The sequence below is a fragment of the Capricornis sumatraensis genome, chromosome 9 (assembly GCF_032405125.1).
Source record: "Capricornis sumatraensis isolate serow.1 chromosome 9, serow.2, whole genome shotgun sequence".
Classification (NCBI taxonomy): domain Eukaryota; kingdom Metazoa; phylum Chordata; class Mammalia; order Artiodactyla; family Bovidae; genus Capricornis; species Capricornis sumatraensis.
The window spans coordinates 34,561,159-34,574,102 of record NC_091077.1 but is presented as its reverse complement, the minus strand read 5'-3'; the positions used below and the strand labels follow the sequence as shown (position 1 = coordinate 34,574,102).

The following is a 12,944-nucleotide window of genomic DNA, read 5'->3' as shown; positions in this document are numbered from 1 at the left end:
ATTTCTGTTTGTGTTTATATTATTATCTATGAATCCAGGGTTAGAGGTTCTCATACCCTTAGGAATTAGTAGTTGATAGTACTAAAAACATATTTTATAGGTGGCTGTTCCTTCTAAAACACTGTATTTCAAATACTAGTCAATAAATATTTGTTGAATGAAATAACTGACTTTAAAAAATCAGTTTGTTATGTTAAAATGCCTTTATTAATAAAAGTAGAATTGAGAATTTCAGTTATAACTCTTGTACTAGTTATAATTGTTTAATATAATAGTCTGAAAAATTCAATAAGAAGAGGCTGGTTTATTGGTAGCAGCAATGAGTTTGCAGAGAGGGCAGGGAAAAAAAGCGGGATGAATAAAGGGAAAACTGGATCAAATGGAAAAATTATTAACTTGGAAGATGCTCAGAATCTTTAATTCTAAGATATAGTATCAGAGAATCTTTAGAGCCTCATAAAAGTATTGTTTTGTTTGTACATTCTGGAATATTCTGTTAAGATAGTAGTTCTTCACAAGAGGTGCACATCAGAATCACTAGTTGATAGTGTGTCCAGGTCCTGCTCTGGGGAATTGTAAATCTGTACCTGTGGGATAGTGCCTACGTACTCGTTCATCTAGTTGTAGAGGAAGTCTTCTGATGATTGAGAGCCATTTCTGCAAAATGTGCTTAGTTGCTCAGTTGTGTCTGACTCTTTGCTACCCCATGGACTATAGCCTGCCAGGCTTCTCTATCCATGGCGATTCTCCAGGCAAGAATACTGGAGTGGGTTGCCATGCCCTCCTCCAGGAAATCTTCCCAACCCAGGGATTGAATCCAGGTCTCCTGCTTCACAGGTGAATTCTTTACTGTCTGAGCCACCAGGGAAGCCCACATAGTGTTTCATGAAAGCATATTCAGCAGGTCACCTGTATCAAAATCACTTGGAGATGTTGTTTTAAAGTACAGATTCCTGTGCCCAGTCTTGGACCTTTTGAATCTGAACATTTGGGCATGGGTCTTGAGTCTGAGTTTTTAGTAAACATTTCACATTATTTTCATTCCAAAGTATGGGAACCACTACACTCAGAGAGTGTTTATGGGTCTCAGTCTATTAGAAGTTAGAGAAGTCAACTTAGTAGGCCACAAGCTGACTTTAAAAGAAAATGAAAAAGAATAGAAATGTTAGAGTTCATCACATGTATTAAGAGTAAACTTAGATTGCATTTATGTGTATGCATATATGTGTTCTGGGTTACAGTGCCATGTGTATTTCTTACTGATTTGCATGTTAAAAAAGTTTGAAAAATACTGCTTTAAGGGATGAAAAGCCTTTATATTTATATAAGAGCAGTGTTAACATCTCTTATTCTGAATCTTCACACTTACCATATGCCCTCAGGTGAAGGCGAAACACTAAAAGAGGAGGGATCTTCAAGTAGCAGAGACACAGACATATTTAAAATTAAACCTTTGTAGCTATAATAATAATAATAAAGTAATAATAGTAACTTTAAAAGTTTGAGGTTAATACGTATATTGTCCTAGTTGGCAGATACTTATTGATTGTCTAAATATAGTAAAGACAGACTTTTGGACCTTCCAGGAATGGATATGCTCTCATTGATCTCCATCACATACTCTTTATTTTTCTTGACTAGCCTGAACATTTTATTCTCTTCAAATATGACTCAGTGCTCAATTATAGCTCAAAAAAAACGAGTGCATGTATTATTGAAAATAATTAGTGTCAGTGTATACATTTGACAGAGAAGATGCCAATAATAGACTAAATGACCTTTTTTTCAAATTTTAGGAATTATATAGTCAGTGGCAGAAAAGTGGCCAATTTTTTCTGGACTCCATAGCACACAATATAACTTGGGATCCTGCAGGTAAGAAAAGAAGGATTAACTGAAATAATACTTGTCTAGACTGTTGCTTGTTTTTACTTTCATGTATTTCGGTTCTGCATTGTGTGAAATGATAGAGAACAAAAAAGTAAGTAAAACAAGTTGTGTAATTTTAGAGCTTATACTGAAATGAGGAAAATATGCACCATAATAGTGTCCAGCTATTGTAGGAATGTGTTGTTTTGGGAAGCAGACACTAATTGTCTCTGGAGAATCAAAGTTTCATTGAAGGGGAGCCTTTTAACGTGAGAGTAGATGGACTTTGATAGTGAGGGTGGGGATAGGTTGAAAGGGAAAGTGTTAGTCACTTTTGTGTCCAGATTCTTGGTGACCCCATAGTCTGTAGCCCGCCAAGCTCCTCTGTCCATGGAATTCCCCAGGCAAGAATACCAAAGTGGGTAGCCATTCCCTTCTTCAGGGGATCTTTCCGATCCAGTCAAAACCCTGGTCTCCTGCATTGCAGGCAGATTCATTACCATCTGAGCCACCAGGGAGCGGGGATGGGTTGAGGATGGAAAAAATAAGTGAATTCCAAGAAGAGATAATGTGTATATATATCACTTTTTTGTGACCCCATGGTCTGTAGCCCGCCAAGCTCCTCTGTCCATGGAATTCCCCAGACAAGAATAACAAAGTGGGTAGCCATTCCCTTCTTCAGGGGATCTTTCCAACCCAGTCAAAACCCTGGTCTCTTATATTGCAGACAGACTGTTTACCATCTGAGCCACCAGGGAGTGGGGATAGGTTGAGGATGGAAAAAACAAGTGAATTCTAAGAAGAAATAATGTGTATATGTATCACTTATTTATTTCTGCATTAAAAAACAGTCTTAAAGCAATTTTTACCAGTTTATCAGAGTGAACAAAGGAACAGAGAAAGAAAGCATAGGATATGTTCTGCTACTGGTTAGTACTTAACTGAGACTGGAGTGAGCTTGGTGAAGAGAGAAGAATACAGCAGATGGAAAGCCTTTACAGTCATATAAATAATTAAATAACTTAATTCTTTTAAATTGTATAAAATGTATAGGTTTTTGAATGTGGCTAGTGGCAAACTAAGATTTATGATTTTGCCAGATTTTTCTGGTAGCAGTGTCTTAGAATGATCAGAGACAAGAGGAACAGGAAGGTAAATATTGTATTTTAATTACCTTTGAAAAGTGCATTCACAGTAGTCTCAATGAGAAATAACTTGTTTCAGTGCCTTTATCATTGTAGGTGCTCAGTTCATATTGAGTGACTGATGAAAGGAATACACAGATATGAGATGTAGTTACGTATAGTAGATAAAATGGCTGAGAAAAAAATGTTAATTTAGAATACAAAGTTCAGAACCTTGTGAAATTGTTTTAGAAGATAAAGAGATTACTTCAGATTTTAAAAATTCACAATGTTTTAAAATATTTTCTCTCATGAGCTTGATGCTTGTTGCTAGCTGGCATCTTGCATGTGTATTTTATGCATACAGTGAGAAGAGTAAAAATTTAACCTGGATTCAAATTTGGCATTTAGTAAGGCACTTTGTATTTAACTCTACTATGTATAAGGTTACTCATGTCCAGTTTATGCCTATTGTTCTCATATAATTATTAATAGTGTTATCTTTTATTTTCACATGTGTTCCTGTTTGGATGATAAATTATATGGTTATTATGTGATAGCACTACAATTTATTGTAATTATTTATTTATTTTGTTAGACAAGGTCTTAGATTCTATTTTATTCTGTAATTTATCTGGGGCCCATCATATATTAAACTGTCAATAAATGTTTATATATATGACTAGAAGTTTTGTGATCATGAGCAGATTACTTAACATATCAAGAATGGTTAATTTTGAATGTACTTGATGCTTTCTGTAAAAAGGTATTTTAGTACTTACTATAAAAAATATTGTTAGCAAGTGAACTGGATACTTGAAATCTCTTATGAATAACTATAATAAAAACATTTTTTATTTGAAGTGAGTGTTCTTTAGTAATGACTTAGTAGTTGCTTGGAATGTCTGTACCTGTGGTCTGTAAGTACTAATGCTTCAGAAGGTAGCATTGATATTATTATGGATATTGATAGTATTTTAGTTCCTTTGAAATCATCATTACAGAGTTCTATTAGAAGATAACTACTTATTTTTAACATATCTGCTAGTGACTTGCCAATAGTTCATGATGGTTATCTTTTAAATCATGATTTAGTTAAAATTCACAGCAAATTTTATTATTTTTCTTTTTACAATCAAAAGTTTAAAATTTAGAGGTTTGGTTCAGAAATGGGTTATTATTGTTATATATATTTGGGAACTCTTGTTTTTTCAAATGAACTTTGTAACTATTTATAAACAGATTTAGAATATATTAAGTGAAATATTAGTATTTTAGTTTTGATGAATATACCTTATTAGTATATGCCAGGCATTGGATATAAAGAATATTTTTCAAGTGATGTTAGTAAACTGACTGTATTACCTTTGTATTGCCACCAGACCCACCATTGCATCTTGCTTAAATCCTAAGATTTACTATTTTAGGCTTAATGCTTTTTTTCCCCCTCCTGTGATAGCCATACCTCTGCCCTTTCTGTTCAAATCAATGTATTATACTATACCCTACCTACTTTTGTTTCATTCTGTAACTAAGGTGAATTATTTTGTATTCTATATTAATTTCTTAATTTGGGGGCATACCTTAATTTCACCCTTAGTTTATGTTAAATAAAACTTATCAAAATTGAATTCACAGATACTGAGAAGTCAGAGGTAGTGGGTGGAGAAGGGTGGGGTTGGGGAGAATAGATGAAATAGGTGAAGGTCATGAGTTATGAAATAAATCCTGGTATGTAATGCATGACATGGCAACTATGCTTAATTCTGTACTGTGTATTTGAACCGTTGCAGAGAAAGAGTAAATCTTAAAAGTTCTCATCACAAGAAAAAAATATTGTAACCATATGTGTTGAAGAATGTTAACTAGACTTACTGTGGTAGTCATTTCACACTATATACAAATATTCAATCATTGTGTTATAAACTGAAAGTAATATAATGGTACATTTCAATTATATCAGCAAAAAAAGAACAGGTATGTTTGTTGGTAAGCTCAACAGTGGAATAATAACCATATTTAAATGGAATGTCTTGTTAGTACTGTCTGGGCTGTTTTTATCCATCTATGAGACTTTCTCATTGGAAAAGACTCTGATGCTGGGAGAAATTGGGGGCAGGAGGAGAAGGGGATGAGAGAGGATGAGATGGCTGGATGGCATCACTGACTCCATGGACGTGAGTCTGAGTGAACTCTGGGACTTGGTGATGGACAGGGAGGCCTGGTGTGCTGCAATTCATGGGGTCACAAAGAGTTGGACACCACTGAGCGACTGAACTGCTGATGAGACTTTCCACCTAATTGCTACTACTTATTGAGCTTCTGCTAAGTGCCTAGCCTGTGCCAGATAGATTATATATATAATAGCTAATTCTTAAACAACTCTACACAAATTTCTAATTTTATAGGTGAGAAAACTGAGTCTCAGAGGTTGCCCAACTTGACCAAATTCACATGGCTAATTAAGTAACTTACTTGGCATTTAGAAATAGGGATTTCCTATCTAAAGTCACTGTTTTGCCACAGACTCACTTTTTAAATAAAGTGATCTTTCCAGAGAGATACAAATCCATAGTCTTCAATTGCCAAGATGAATGCCTTATTTATTGTCAGCTTTTTGGCCAAAGTTTGTACTTTTTAATTTTCTTTGTTTGACAAAATAATCTTCTAACCAGTTATCCAAGTCATATAGTTGGGATCTATCCTTGAAACCTCTTGTACCTTTCTATTTTTTATGTGGTGTCAAGCCTTGAAAACTCTGTTTTTTTGAAAAGGCTTTCAAATCCATGCTTATGACTTTAATATTTGATTCAGATCCTCATGATTTCCCATCTATGTGTATTATAGTCATTTAACCAGGTTTCCTAGAATCTTATGTTTTTCCTAATCTTGTCTCTCTCTAGAATTATAGAGAATATTTACCCTTCTTTGTGTACTGAGGTTTTTGAAAGTATGGTGAAAATTCTGAGTTATCTCTAGAAAAATGCTCATAGTATACCTATAACTTTTGCATGTATGTTATTGGAGGAGGTTTATATGCCTCTTCACATCTATCTATTGACACCCCTCTCCCGGCTGAGACCCCTTGTTGTAGAATACAGATCCACTCTGCAAACTCTCCCTCCATATAAAATCTTCTAACTTCCAGCTGCTTGTAACAAACTAAACTCCTTACAGACCTCAAAAATGCTTCACAATATGATGGCTTCACCCCGCCCCCACCCAACCTTACTTCTTTTCTTAGGTATACTATCTGCTTTATCCCTTAACCATAAGGAGATTATGAAGCATTCTCTGGAATATATTGAACTCATATGTTTCCATGCTTCTGTTCATAATATTTCTCTACTGGAATGTGAACCCAGCATAAAAAAGGACAGTGTCTCATTTGTCATTGTATTACCGGTGCCTAGCACAGTGCCTGTTACAAAGATGATGCTCATCAAATGTTTGTTGAAGGAGAGATTACAAGATCTGTTCCCCTTTCTGTCTAGGCTTCTTCAACAAAGTTAAAATATGGCTTTACTCCCTCATAACCCAAATCTCTTTTTATTTGACTTTTTAAAAAAGTTGTGTTCTTTACATTATTATATGAAACTCTTGAGCATGTAACTTAAGTCACTAATTAAATACCTAAATAATTATTGGTGGATAATACATATTTTTTCAGGTAATCGTCTTTTAACTGGTTCCAGCTGTTTGCAACTCTGGTCCAGTGCTAACTTGGAGAAGCCAGCTGAAGATGAAAATCCAGATAAAACAGATCTTAACTTTGGGAATTGGAGATGCATTTGGCAATGCAAGTAAGCAATTAGTTAGGGGGTTAAATGAATAAATCTATTTTGTATGGTCTTATGATATTATAAATGCATTTTCATTTGTATAAAAGCATACTAACATAAAAAGTATTTTTTTTAATAATTGTGATATCTTTTCTTATATATAGAACGGTCCCCATTTCCCATGCTCTGCAGATCCTTTTTTTTTGAAGTTGTTGAATAAAACGCCTAGGAAGAAGCAGAAATGTGTAAGGCCCATAAGAGCATTCTAAATTATACAAAAGGAAGACAAAGATACCTTTCATACTTTTGACTGAATTTTCCCATTGTGAAGAAGATATTTTTCCCAAATTAATCTATATGTTGAATATCACTCTTATCACAATCTCATTAGAATTTCTACTTGTGAGTGGAGTTCAAAATATTAAAAGGACACGTATGGCAAGAAAAGGAAAATTCTAAAAGAAGAAAAGAATGAAGACATACAGTATAGTAAAACTAATTCTAAAGCTACAACAGATCAAGCCGTTTGTTGTTGATACAAGAATGGATAAATTAGGGTCCAGGGTTAAACCCAAGTACTCAGAGTTTCAGTATGTAAGGTGGCATTTTACATCAATAAGGCAACTTGCTAGCTCTGTGGAGGAGAAAGCAAAGTTAGAATCCCCTTCATACTTCGCACCAAAACAAATTTAAAAGGAAGAAAAAACCATATATATACAACAACAAAAATTTAGATGAAAATACCAGTAAATTCTCATATTTTAATACTACCATATCTGGTATGATAGCAACTAGCCACATCTCACTTGAGCACTTGAAATATGGCTAGACTGAATTGAGATGTCCTAAAAGTATAATATACACACTGGATTTCAAAAGTTTTAAGCAAAAGAGTGTGAAAGTCTTACTAAGTTTTAGTTGATTACATACTGAAATGATAATGTTTTTGATATATTGGATTAAGTAAAATATATAATTAATTTCACCTGTTTCTTTTTACCTTTTTAAAATGTCACTATTGGGAAATTAAAAATTGCATATTGGGCTATTAGTTGTCATTTGTGTGCTATCACTATTAGATGAGAAGTGCTATTTTAGAGTTGTGGAAATTTTTCTAAGTATGGCACCACAGCTAAAAACTGAAAAGAAAGAAAAGGAAAAAAATTAATAGTTTTGGGTATCAATAAAAATCTTTTGTGAAACAAAAAGATTGTAAGAAAAAAAACCGGAAACTCGATGGGAAATATATGCAATTTGGGGTTAATGCCATTTTTAAAAGGAGATTTTAGAAATTAATTTGAAGGTAGATATTTCAGAAGTAAATAAAAACGGACAATGATAAAAATGTTTCAAGAAAAATTTTTTTGAAGTATTATATGTAAATAATGAGCAGCATATTGAGTTGACAGACCTCACACAAAAATCATGAAATGCAAAATATCCATAAAGAAAAGAATGAATAATATCTATTACTAGTGAGTGAGTAGAGAAAAGATATTCTAACTAATATATACTGTTAATAAGAGCATAAAATTAGTATCATACTTTATGGAAGAATGAATCAGTAGGCTTAATTTTTCTTATGTTCTTTAGATAGCAAGTCCAAATTTCTTTCATTCATTCCAACGAATATTTGTTGAGTGCTTATCATATTCCAGGCAGTGGTAAGAGTGCTTAGAATATAGGATGGCTGGAGATAAACAATATACCAGTAAATCAGTATGACAGGATGTAAGGTAGGCCATTCTTCCTGAGTCAGTTTTATGTGAAGCAGTTGTTTAGTTGCTAAGTTGTTTCCATCTCTTCTTGAGACCCATGAACTGTAGCCCACTAGGCTGCTCTGTCTATGGTATTTCCAAGCCAAGAATACTGGAATGGGTTGTTATTTCCTTCTCCAGGGGATTTTCCCAGCCCAGTATCTTCTCCTGAATTGGCAGGGGGATTATGATCACTGAGCCACCTATCAGATACCAGAGTCAGAGTAAGGCAGATTTCCTATATATAGAATTTACAAAGGAGATTTCAAAGGAGCTAGTTCTATGTTCTTTTGCACCCCATAGTCAGTTCATGGGTATTAAAAAGGGTTTAAATATAGAGAGGAAATAGGATTTTGCAAAAAAGATAATTCCTTAGAAAGAGCTGTGGCTTTGCTTTTGAGTCTTTCATACAAGATTGCAGAGAGAGAAGAGCAAAGAAGTGCTGTACTGTAGTCACTCCAAATCTGGTAAGGGGCTTCTTGGATTGAACTGAGAATTTGAAATGTATTTCATACATTAGAAAAGGGAGAAAAATCTTAAGTTAAAAAACAGTTATACAGAGTCCTGGTAACTCAGACTAGACATTTATTTGAAGTGGTTTATTATTTAAGTAAACAATTAAGCCTTGGACTGGAAACTATGCAAGTTTTATTCTAGGATCAACTGAAGATTGATCCTTAGGAGAAATGGAGTAGCCATCATAGTGAACAGAAGAATCTGAAATGCAGTACTTGGATGCAATCTCAAAAACAACAGAATGATCTCTGTTCATTTACAAGGCAAACCATTCAGTATCACGGTAATCCAAGTATATGCCCCAAGCAGTAACGTTGAAGAAGCTGAAGTTGAATAGTTCTATGAAGACCTACAAGACCTTTTAGAACTAACACCCAAAAAAGATGTCCTTTTCATTATAGGGGACAGGAATGCAAAAGCAGGAAGTAAAGAAACACCTGGAGTACCGGGAAAATTTGGCCTTGGAGTACAGAATGAAGCAAGGCAAAGTCTAATACAGTTTTGCCAAGAGAACGCACTGGTCATAGCAGACACCCTCTTCCAACAACACCAGAGAAGACTCTACACATGGACCGTTCCAGATGGCTAACACTGAAGTCAGATTGATTATATTCTTTGCAGCCAAAGATGGAGAAGCTTTATACAGTCAATAAAAACAAGACTGGGAGCTCACTGTGGCTCAGATCATGAACTCCTTATTGCCAAATTTAGACTTAAATTGAAGAAAGTAGGGAAAACCACTAAACCATTCAAGTATGACCTAAATCAAATCCATTATGATTATACAGTGGAAGTGAGAAATAGATTTAAGGGACTAGAGCTGATAGACAGTGTCTGAAAAACTATGGAATGAGGTTCGTGACATTGTACAGGAGACAGGGATCAAGACCATCCCCAAGAAAAAGAAATGCAAAAAAGCAAAATGGCTGTCTGATGAGGCCTTACAAATAGCTGTGAAAGGAAGAAAAGCAAAAGGCAAAGGAGAAAAGGAAAGATACAACCATTTGAATGCAGAGTTCCAAAGAACAGCAAGGAGAGATAAGAAAGCCTTCCTCAGTGATCAATGCAAAGAAATAGAGGAAAACAACAGAATGGGAAAGACTAGAGATCTCTTCAAGAAAATTAGAGATACCAAGGGAACATTTCATGCAAAGATGGGCTCAATAAAGGACAGAAATGGTATGGCCTAACAGAAGCAGAAGATGTTAGTAAGAGGTGGCAAGAATACACAGAAGAACTATACGAAAAAGATCTTCATGACCCAAATAATCACGATGGTGTGATCACTCACCTAGAGCCAGACATCCTGGAATGTGAAGTCAAGTGGGCCTTAGAAAGCATCACTATGAACAAAGCTAGTGGAGGTGATGGAATTCCAGTTGAGCTATTTCAAATCTTGAAAGATGAGGCTGTGAAAGTGCTGCACTCAATAAGCCAGCAAATTTGGAAAACTCAGCAGTGGCCACAGGACTGGAAAAGATCAGTTTTCATTCCAATCCCAAAGAAAGACAATGCCAAAGAATGCTCAAACTACTGCACAATTGCACTGATCTCACACGTTAGTGAAGTAATGCTCAAAATTCTCCAAGCCAGGCTTCAGCAATATGTGAACCGTGAACTTCCAGATGTTCAAGCTGGTTTCAGAAAAGGCAGAGGAACCAGAGATCAAATTGCCAACATCCACTGGATCATGGAAAAAGCAAGAGAGTTCCAGAAAAACATCTATTTCTGCATTATTGATTATGCCAAAGCCTTTGACTGTGTGGATCACAATAAACTGTGGAAAATTCTGAAACAGATGGGAATACCAGACCACCTGACCTGCCTCTTGAGAAACCTATATGCAGGTCAGGAAGCAACAGTTAGAACTGGACATGGAACAACAGACTGGTTCCAAATAGGAAAAGGAGTACGTCAAGGCTGTATATTGTCACCCTGCTTATTTAACTTATATGCAGAGTACATCATGAGAAACGCTGGGCTGGAAGAAGTACAAGCTGGAATCAAGATTTCTGGGAGAAATATCAATAACCTCAGATACTCAGATGACACCACCTTTATGGCAGAAGGTGAAGAGGAACTAAAGAGCCTCTTGATGAAAGTGAAAGAGGAGAGTGAAAAAGTTGGCTTAAAGCTCAACATTCAGAAAACGAAGACCATGGCATCCGGTCCCATCACTTCATGGCAAATACATGGGGAAACAATGTCAGACTTTATTTTGGGGGGCTCCAAAATCACTTCAGATGGTGATTGCAGCCATGAAATTAAAAGACGCTTACTCCTTGGAAAGAAAGTTATGACCAACCTAGACAGCATATTAAAATGAAGAGACATTACTTTGTCAACAGAGGTCTGTCTAGTCAAGGCTATGGTTTTTCCATTAGTCATGTATGGATGTGAGAGTTGGACTATAAAGAAAGCTGAGTGCAGAAGAATTGATGCGTTTGAACTGTGGTGTTGGAGAAGACTCTGGAGAGTCCCTTGGACTGTAAGGAGATCCAACCAGTCCATCCTAAATGAGATCAGTCCTGGGTGTTCATTGGAAGGACTGATGTTGAAGCTGAAACTCCAATAGTTTGGCCACCTGATGGGAAGAGCTGACTTATTTGAAAAGACCCTGCTGCTGGGAAAGATTGAGGGCAGGAGGAGAAGGGGACGACAGAGGATGAGATGGTTGGATGGCATCACCGACTCAATAGACATGAGTTTGGGTGAACTCTGGGAGTTGGTGATGGACAGGGAGGCCTGGCGTGCTGCAGTTCATAGGGTTGCAAAGAGTCAGACATGACTGAGCGACTGAACTGAACAACTGAAGATTACACTTACTGGAATACATTTAAAAGTTGAGCTTGATTATAGTTCATTTGTGGTGCATTTTAAAAATCTACTTATATCTGTTAGATGGAGACTAATAGGTACAATAAAGAATAAGTAGGATAGGAGAAGAGGAGTAGAGGTGACGTTGAGTATAGTTATGAAGGTATTAAGTTATGTGTGCATATCTTTTGGAGGAGGGAACTAGTGCAAGACCCTTAGGTAAAACTGTGTGTCACCTTGTGGCTGGAGGAAAGTAATATAGTGAGGAGTGATGGGGAAATGATTAGAGTCAGGAGGCAGCTTATAGGTTATTGTGAGGCTTTTGCATTTTAATTTTGAGTGAGTTGGGAAGCTGTTGAGGGTTTTGAGCAGAGTGTGAAATCTGATTCCCTTTTAAAAGAATTCCTTTAGATACTGCTTTAAGAAAAGACTGTAGGGGCAACACAGTCACAATCATGAAGACCAGGCATTGTTTTTTAACTTTTTATTTTGTATTGGGGTATAGCTGATTAACAAACAATGTTATGATAGTTTCAGGTGAACAGTGAAGGGACTCAGCCATACAAATACATGTATCCATTGTCCCCGCTCCCATCCAGGCTGCCACACAACATTGAGTGAAGTTCCATGTGCCATATAGTAGGTTCTTGTTGGTTATCCATTTTAAATATAGCAGTGTAAGACCAAGCACTTTTAATTATTTGTTTTAAAGATATCTTTAACTAGATACATAAAAATGTGTGTTCAAAAATGTTCACTGTACCACTTAATGTTCAGTTCAGTTCAGTCACTCAGTTGTTTCCAACTCTTTGTGACCTCATGAATTGCAGAACGCCAGGCCTCCCTGTCCATCACCAACTCCCGGAGTTCACCCAAACCGATGCCCGCTGAATCGATGATGCCATCCAGCCATCTTATCCTCTGTCATCCCCTTCTCCTCCTGCCTTCAATTTTTCCCAGCCTCAGGGTCTTTTCAAATGAGTGAGCTCTTCGCATTAGGTGGCCAAACTATTGGAGTTTCAAAGTATCGGAACTTAATGTTCATGACGTATTTTAAAATAAATATTACAGAGCAAATT

General features: G+C 36.0%; 1 protein-coding gene across 5 annotated transcripts in view; it reads left to right on the top strand.

The window, feature by feature from the left end:
• DMXL1 (Dmx like 1) overlaps positions 1–12,944 on the top strand; it is a 132,029-nt gene that overhangs the window by 16,899 nt on the left and 102,186 nt on the right. For all 5 annotated transcript variants that reach the window (XM_068980121.1, XM_068980122.1, XM_068980120.1 and 2 more), the window contains exons 4-5: positions 1,797–1,875; positions 6,664–6,796. In XM_068980121.1, coding sequence (XP_068836222.1) covers positions 1,797–1,875; positions 6,664–6,796 — 212 coding nt within the window. The remainder of the gene's footprint in view (positions 1–1,796; positions 1,876–6,663; positions 6,797–12,944) is intronic.